At 41.2% G+C, this 9,067-nt stretch overlaps 1 protein-coding gene across 1 annotated transcript; it reads right to left on the minus strand.

The window, feature by feature from the left end:
• Nucleotides 1–470: 470 nt before the first annotated feature.
• cbln2b (cerebellin 2b precursor) lies at nt 471–3,582 on the minus strand. Its single transcript, XM_003443478.5, has 4 exons — nt 3,299–3,582; nt 2,380–2,922; nt 1,645–1,764; nt 471–1,556 (listed from the first exon to the last, which is right to left on the minus strand). The coding sequence occupies exons 2-4, from the start codon at nt 2,665–2,667 to the stop codon at nt 1,359–1,361; spliced, it is 606 nt and encodes a 201-aa protein (XP_003443526.1). The 5' UTR covers nt 2,668–2,922; nt 3,299–3,582; the 3' UTR covers nt 471–1,358.
• Nucleotides 3,583–9,067: the final 5,485 nt, after the last annotated feature.

The following is a 9,067-nucleotide window of genomic DNA, read 5'->3' on the forward strand; positions in this document are numbered from 1 at the left end:
CATTTGCAAACCACCTCGCTAACGCTTCCAAATATATGTCTACTTTACGTGAGCTTCGGCTCTGCCACAAAGAAGGACGTTTCCGCGGTGTGCGGTCGTGCTCTGCTGAAACTTCACGCTCAGGAGCAGCCCTGGCTCTCCTCAGTAGTGCATTCATAAATGCATATTTCAGATATTTCATATTTCCCAGTTATTGAATCGCAGTTTCCAGCCGGCAACAACAAGTGTTTTCACTGAAGTGTTTGACTTATGAAGCTGCTGCCTGACTTTTTGTTTTTTTAAAAAAGCCCATCGGTTCAGCACCTCGGACAGCGACCAGAGTGAGCTGCTCACAGTTCAACCTCTGCTCCCTCTTGAGGCCTTTGAGCTTCATTTGCAAACATGTATTTTTCCTACAGTCTGTATACACAGATAGATCCCCTTTCGTTGAAAAGCTAAATGTAAACAAAAACTGATAAATGCACTTAGCCTATACAATACAATACCTTTTATTAAGCGGGACATAGGGATTCTTCTATAATTTCCACAATGTACATTTGGTGAGCAACGTCACTGAACATTAAATCAGTCAAAGCTACGCAGATTCTGAAATGTAGAACACACAATAATGTGAATATGTACTTTATAAATTATATCAATATTACTATTTTTTTTTTTTTAAATAAAAGGGCTCTAAGTTGTCTTCGGTGGCTGAAATATGTCGCCTTTTTTCTCTTTTAAATAAACTTGTCGGCGGCCTACATTTGGCGTATTTTCAATATGTTCAGCATCCAAACGCAACACCATTGACAGCACAAAACATAAAGATAAAACTTCCATTCGTGCAAAAAAAATGCCTTGGGCGTGAAAGCACTTCTTCTGTTGTTTGTCCATATAATTCCATATACTTCACTTGGACGGAAACCATAAATTGTTTAAGGCTATACAAACATAAAATAGAGCATAACACACTCGGCCTGTCCAGGGCGTCAGTTCCTCCACTCCCCCCATCTTCTCCTTTGTCCATTTCCCCTCAGGTACACCCGTTTGTCTGTCGGCAAAGTTTGTTTTCCAAGCAAGGGGGGAAAAAAATCCACGTACCCGACGAGTACGGGCCACTGGCCGGTTTAATATGTTGAATCATCCAGATTGCGTTAGAGTTGGCTGATGGATTTGAATATATGAAACTCCAAGGAAACGTTCATATTTGACTAGATAGTGGACGAGTGTAGGTATACAGATATTCGTCGGCTTCCTTGGCTGACAGTTATTTTAGTTAAAAATAAATGGCATGTTTTTTTCTTTTTTTTTCTTCTTTTTCTTTTTTGGTTCCTCAACCTAAGCAGAGTCCCATGCGACGTGAGTCATCGCAGATTAGATTATAGAGGAAAGACTAGAAAGCCTGAGAAGGTGGAGTATTTCCATCCGCCCATTAGGGTGCCCCGTTCCAGCTTCAGATAGACACGGTCCTCCCGTTCAACCATCAGCAGTACTCCGTTGCTGGCCGCCTCTCTCGTAACATCCTGGTCACCGGCGAATGCTGATATAACCGGATAATCATTCTGCATCAGGTTCACCTGCAATTAAGAGCAGCGAGAAACTTGGAGCTGAGTCTTGTACCCAGGAAATGAAAATATGCGCCCCACGTTTTTCGTAATTGCTCACCTGTATAGTTTGTCTGTTGTAGACCTTCACCACGTGAAAGCTGAAACTATAGATTCCCCTTCTTGGAGCCTGGAAAACACTCGTTTTGAGATCGAAATGGTTGCCGATGTTCACTAAAACCTGTGATAAGAAAGGGAGCACAATAAGACAGTGCTTTATTAGTATGATTGTTTTTTATGTGCATGCTTAATTCAACACAACAGCTGGTTTTGTGGAAACGTATTGTTTGTGTCTGCTGTGCGCAGTGACTAAAAAAGAGGCGGATAAGCCAGTAAGCCTGGTGCTGCTTTGCCAAATGTTTCAGGCAGCACTTCAGTCGCACTTTGGGAAGGATCCCAATTTGAGGCGTATAACAGGCCGCTGTCCAAAGACCTCATCCGTGAAAACTTATTGGAATATCTAATCAAAAGCAACACATTGCATATCTAAATACGGCCGAGGCCTAAGACGCATGCGGTAAATGATCGTGCATGGGTGATCGTCTGGCGGCGCATCTCCAGATCACGCCAATTACGCACACGAACCCCTTTGAAACATAAAATAACGCCGAAGTCTTTAGAAAACCTCCTGGCTCGGATCGCACAGAGCGTTAGTAGTAATAGAAAATCAATATCGAGCAAGATCATAAGTTTTACCCACCCAACAGATTGTACGAAGAGAAAATTATATTTTAGAATAAAATCGGACTTGTATTGGATATGGGTGTGTTGACGCTAAATTCAGTGGACATCTGACCTGGTCAAAATAGATGGTCATGGACGTGTTGCTCATCTCTGACGGCTCATGGTTGGTTCCACGCACGGCTGAAAAAGCCACCTTTGCCCCAGCGGAGCGGACTGAAATGCCAAGTGAGGAGGTGACTGCGCCGTCCGAAGAAGGGTTCGAGTCGCACACCACTAGACACTTCCCCTCGAGAACTATGGGTTCCGTGTCGTTCTGGCCAAGGCAGAAAGCCACGCCGCATCCCAAGAGGAGGGCCAGTGCCAGTATGGCACAGCGTCCCGGGCAGCGCGCTGGCACCATGGTTGGATCGCTGATCCCGTGCACACTGATACAGCCCGGTAGCCCCTTGGAGGTTTGTTAGCTCTCGATCACCTGGTCCAGACTCGGTCCCTTCTATCTTCCCCTCTCTCCTCCTCAATATGTGATGCTCCCTCACTCTCTCAAACACCTTCTGACACACAGACGCACTCAGACTCTCTCCGACTGAGACTCCCCTCCCTCCTGCACGTCTTAGTTGATTTTGGGAGAGTATTCAGACATCTGCGGTTGCAATTCCTGATATAAGAGAAAAATAGTTCTCATGTGAGACATTTACATTAATGGGATCTTATATAGTTCACTTAATAAACTTGTAACCAGCGTGCGTAAAAAGACTCTTGTGCGTAAAGGGAAAAGCGACTGATCGTTAAATACCACAATCCTAATAACCATGGTGTAGAAATTGATCATCCTTTATAATTATCCTATCAAATCAATTATTTGTGCTTCAGCTGCGTGTTTGCTGATGGGAATGCGCGCTGCAGCACTTTGTACCAAATTAAAATGTCCAAAAAAAGGTGTTCCCTTCCTCTATTCTCGTTCTGGCTGATAATTGTGATGAAACAAGCACTTTTCAGGCATTTCTATGAAGGAAAGATAAACCACGACCTACCTGCGTTATCCATCCCGCTGGTGTGCTTTCTGTCCCACCCTCCAAGACTGTAAATTGAGCGCTCAGATCGCTACTGCTGCTGCTGCTGCAAAAAAGCAAGAGTCTCTGGGCTGCCTTTCGAGGGAGTACTCACGCCCATTCTTTGTGTGTGGCCACTGCAACGAGACTTCTCAGAAGTGCCCCACAATTAAGACACATTGCGTGGACTAATAGGTTTGTTTGCACAGTCATACGTGTTATGCTGGGATCTTGGGGGCCCCTGAGGTTGGCAAAGATCACTCGCTCTTAGTGGCTGTCATTTATATGCTCTGGTTTTGTCATATCTATGTCTGATTAATCTGAAATGAAGGGGGAATGCAGCGGGTAACCTTGCAGTTACATGGTACATTCAGCATGCATGTATATGTTACTAATTTGGGACTTAAAGCAATTTTTTTATGAATCAAATAGAGATACTCGTGCGCCATCCAGTGGCAGATCTAAATTGTGCATAAGGGCTGTCAGGCTATTAGAGATATACAAAGGGGGTAAAAAAATCAAAGAATCTAAGAGATTAAGACAATAAACTTGTGTGGTATCTCGCTTGCATGCTCCACTGACACAGGTGTATATCAACAATCTTCCATCACATCACAAATAAAACAAAGATCTCACAAGCAGGTTCAAAGCAGGTAAAGCTTCAACAAAGCTCACTTCACCGAGTATGACCCGCACTTCTCTGTTCCACCCTTAGCCTTCTTCTTTTCAACTTCTGACATGCCATCATCCTTTGAAGAGCTGTAGAGGGTTCCTGTCAGTGCTCCACACTTCTGAATGGTTTGAGGATGGGCTTCACAAGTATCGAACCTCACGTTAGACCTTTAATGAGCTGTCGTTTTCACACTTCCTACCAAGTGTTAAGTGGCTGCATTATACATGTACACAGCAGATACTGTAGGCCAGCCGTTTTATCCACTCAAGTAAAGGAACAGACTGTGTTACTTTTAAATTATCAGAGCTGGAATTTGTTTTAGGGTTTCATGCAAGTAAGCGAATGGATAAGATGAGCGGGTAGAGAATATATCACTGTTAATAAGTGTTGAAAGCTCAGACATAACTGAAGAATATGTGACTTGTGCAATGTGTTTCACTCGCCTTTGTACATGCTAAGTCCTCTACTAAAAAGACATTATTTTAGGCTTAATCATGGTTAATCCTTTGCTCCCTTCATTCCCATTTGACAAACACTGCACTGTCACAGCCGACTGACAAACCATGCGGAAGAGTGACATCAGGTATCCAAGAGCCACAGCTGTCCTCGGGCCTTTAGAAGGACACATAGCTACAGAAATCATCAAATGTCAAGTACGGGGGACAAGCAAGCAAAAAGGATGTGGCCTACATGCCATTACCATACCAGGGGCTGCTGTTGCCCTGAAAGGGACTTCACTTTCATCAGGCAAGCTGATCGGCTAGAATGACAACAGGGTTATGGTGATTTTCCCTGACAGCTAGCAGAGCCTACTGGCTTCTAGGAAAAGGGGGAGGTCAATTATGGGATGGGTCTTAAAGCGAGCCATCTGTTTTTGCAAAGCAAATGACTTATCATCTTTCCGAATTTTTTCTCTGTACATAGCAAACATGCATGTATACTTTTAGTGTCCCTTTTTATGCATAACTACATATTAATACCTCTGTCACAAATATTATAAATATTAGACATATAATGAATTAAATTAAACAAGATCCACTCCATGTGCTCATGCCACTATATGCTTCATCAGATCTAAAATACCCACTATATCTGCCAGTCCATCTGTCTGCCAGTCCATCTGTCTATGTGCAGCTATAAATGACTCTGTATCTTCATCTTTGAAATGAGGTCAGGCTCTCAAACTGCTTCATTTGTGAGTCCTCTCTCTCACTGCTGGAGAATGAATGAATGTGGAGAAAGAGACTGTGTTTTGTCTCTCTTGTCTTGGTTCAGTAAGATGTGACCTCTATCTTAGCATGTGTGAGGAGACAAATAGCATCAATCTTGCCTGTTCCTCCCCTGCTAGTGCTGAGCTAACACCCTGATGAGGAGTTATATTGGTAATCCAGGGAAAGGTTACAGCAGGCGGTACTGTGCCTGCTAAAGCTTACAGTGACAGCTATTAATTTATGTGTGTGGTGTGTGTGTGTGTCCACAGTTGTATTAATCACACTGTAGAGACTGGAATCTCAATAGCAGGATAAAGGTAGCTTTCTCTCAGGTAAACTAAGAAATTTTAGGAGTGCAGTTTGAATCGTGGTTTAGGGGTAAAGGTCAAATGTGTTCAACCCCCCAGGAAATGAAAGTAAATCTGTGCAATATGTGTAAATATGTACTCTGTACATCTACATGCATCAACAGTTTACTTTACGGCCCTGTGGGAATTACAAGGTAAAATCTTACAAGTTGTCTTTACTTAAGTGTGCAAACTCATTGCTTCAGAAAATTTAGATGCAGCATAACTATCATAAAGGAGAAGTCAACTTAATTTCCGTAATATGCAATATACCTTAATTTAAATTACCTCATAAATGAGAGAAACAGTTACTGGAAAGTTGGAAAATGTCTTTTGGGGTAAATTAGTTGGGTAAACTGTGTTATGAGACAAAAATGCACATTTAGTTCTTGTTGTTCTTGTTTTCCAAACATTGCATTAATCCTAAACTGCTTTCAAGCAAACAACTTGAACATGGACTCTGGCTAGAAGCCATTAACTGTTATAGAAGACTCAGATCACAGTGGCACATTGCTTGTTAGACCTTAACACTATTCTTGACCACACAAACACTGAACTATGTCACATACCTGCGGTGTGGAAGGGTTCCTTCCAGCTATTTATTGAAACATGCAAATATACATTTGAATATAGCATATAAATCAAAAACAGAGTTCGTACAATTCTAATCAGCTTGCTATTCAATATTTGTTATGACCCCCTTTATTCTATAACACAGCCTGAACCCAGGCAGCTTTCTTGTCATTTCTTTAAGTAGTCTTCAGGAATAGTTCTCCAGACTTCTTGAAGGACACTCAAAGCTCTTCTTTGGACGTTGGCTGCCTTTTGTTGTGTTCTGTGTCAAGTTGATTCCACACTGCTTCAATAATGTTGAGGTCCCGGATCTGGGGAGGTCAATCCATGACTCATAAGGTTCCCCTGTGTGTTTTTCTACCCAGGTATGCTTTTACTGCATTACCAGTGTGTTTAGGATGAAAGTTGAAGCTGCTGATAATCAGGCACTTTCCAGATGACATTGGATGATGGATTAATATTTGAAAGTACTTTTGTGCATTCATAATTGCACAAAACACCAACACCAATGGCTGAAATGCAGCCCTAAACCATGACAGAGCCACCACTGTGTTTAACAGATGACCACAGACACTCGCTGTCAAACAGAGAGCTGTCAAACTAAACAAAAAAAAAAAGGTTTTCCCAAAGATAAGTAGTTCTCATCATGCTGATTTGGGTTCAAGGTGGTCACTTTTCTCATGATTATGCTTCAAATTACTCGCCCAAAGCTGTAAAATTAGGGTGTGATATCACGATGATGTCTTTGATTGACAGTTCCTGTGAGGAGAAACTCTCATATCTCTGTTGTGAATTGCAGATGAAGACTGAGAGAAGATCCAATCTTTACTTCCCATAACCACGACTGTCTGTTTAAAGCTGACAGCATGCGGTATTTTGCAGTAAACTGAACTAACCAACATAAGCGATCAGAGGCACTGTTGTACTTTCTCGATGAGTAAAATGTGTGATTTTAAGCTACCTAGTAAATTAGCATCCTTAGCTATAACTAGCTAAGACGAGGAGTCAGCTAAGCCGGTGTTCGGTGGCTAATCTGTGCACATGAATGAATTCACCCCGACTAAAGAAATCACTCTGTAGAGCTTGAATGTTAATTAAAAGTCAGCGCTGTAGTTCAGACATTAGTTCTGCTGCTCTGACTTTACCGAACAGAAGGATGTTAATTCATGCAGCAGGCTGCCAAAGATGAGGCACTGAAACGGTTTATATGAGAAACAGAGAAAAGTCATTCATTATATACTGTAAGAGTAACAGGCTGGACTCTTCTTCAGCTCCTGTTCAGAGCTGATTATTAACTATCTGCAAACAGCAGCATGTTTCTGTTTCTCTCCACATGTGAATGGACAGTAACAGTACAATAAATTAAGTAATCAATAACACTGCTGCCTTTAAAAAAAGAGCACTTTGACAACATTAAGACAGCATTAACCAAAGATGAATTACTAAGATTGGAAATTTTCACATTCACAAACTGCCTGTAATTCTAGTTTCTACCTGATATCTCAGTTTGTTGATGGTGATTCACAGAAATGAGTCCTAAATACTGAAAACACAGATGTTTAACACACAATTAAAGTGAACAGGGTTTAACCACAGCTGTCTGGCTGAGGTGTTTTCCCCCATTTGTAGCAAACATTAAAACTAATTTAAGTTTCATAAACTCAGTCTGAGAGGGAGAGTCCATCCTTTCTTTGCATGTAAATACAACTTCACCTTCAGTCAGTATTCAGATATTAAAATATTGTTAGTTGTATTTTAGATACTTTCCAGTGAGCTCTTATTGCATTTATGAAGTGACTACAGCTGCTTTTACTCAGGGAAATATGTAAAAGGAAAATGGCAAAGCTTAATACTTATGAGCTGAAACCAAAATTAATGTCTAAATTTCTGACTTTCACCAGCTCTTTATAGGTCTAGATTTGGAAGTGAGCGTTTTTATTTCAAATATCCGGGTTAAAAAGCATACTGAATTATTATTAGAGTTATATGGAAGACTAAATGACTACATCCTTAGAAGACGCCCAGGGCAGCTGATCAAAACACTGTTAACAATAAATCCATATATTTTCCACAGTGGGTTGAAGATCGCTGGTGAAGATTAAATATTCTCCTTATTACTGAGTTAAGCTTAAGTCCTCCTGATGTTTCAGTGGATCAACAGCACATCTGCGACAGGACAGCTGTGATGAAAGAAGAGGAGGAGGTTTCTAAAACCACTAGACCCAGAAATCCAGACCCAGCTTGGCTCCGATGGCCTTCCCCTCACACAATATTCCCCACTGTAAATGTAGTCATTTATAATAATGTAGATCATGCTTAAAGTTTTCTATTATATTTCCATGTTTCCAGGCTGCAGAGTGCTCTGTGTGTGTGTGATGGGTGTAAAACTGTTTAAATGTTCATCTACAATAACTCTGGGCCTTTGTGGAGTGTGTACAGCTCATAAAATTTCTTGGTCTGCGAGGCTAACAAAAACTAAAGGGTGACTAATTATCGATTCAAACATGTTGAAAATGAGAGCCAAACTTGTGTAAAACTGTAAACTCGCTAACAACTCTCTAACACATTGTGGGTACTAACTGTTAATCTAGCTAACACATTAACAGTGAGAGTTACATAATATTATTTGATGTTGTACTATAGTATGTTAAGATGTGTGCCTATTTGAATATGTCAACATGGTTGTATTTACCTTAAATTAATAAGCAGATAGTAGCAGCAGTTTTCTTTGTTTGTTTTTTTGACAGTTATTTAGTAAAATCAACAGAAGGGATGTAACTAGGCTAACTGGAGTAGCTGGGCTGCTGGAAGCATGTTGGTGGTTACGCAGAGTTTGTGCATGGGTAGGAATTTTGTACAGTGACTCTACCTCTAATTGCCACTATGCAGACTCTGGCTTCAAAAATGCAAGAAGCCAGATGTCAGAAAGCTTTACTTGTCCATGTTT

The sequence above is a fragment of the Oreochromis niloticus genome, linkage group LG9 (assembly GCF_001858045.2).
Source record: "Oreochromis niloticus isolate F11D_XX linkage group LG9, O_niloticus_UMD_NMBU, whole genome shotgun sequence".
Classification (NCBI taxonomy): domain Eukaryota; kingdom Metazoa; phylum Chordata; class Actinopteri; order Cichliformes; family Cichlidae; genus Oreochromis; species Oreochromis niloticus.

Coding starts and splice junctions, on each gene's coding strand:
- cbln2b (XM_003443478.5), bottom strand. CDS start 2,667: ATGGTGCCAGCGCGCTGCCCGGGACGCTGTGCCATACTGGCACTGGCC. Junction 1,765..2,379: donor TGACCATCTATTTTGACCAG/GTCAGATGTCCA, acceptor TTCTTATCACAG/GTTTTAGTGAACATCGGCAA. Junction 1,557..1,644: donor ACAACAGACAAACTATACAG/GTGAGCAATTAC, acceptor TCTTAATTGCAG/GTGAACCTGATGCAGAATGA.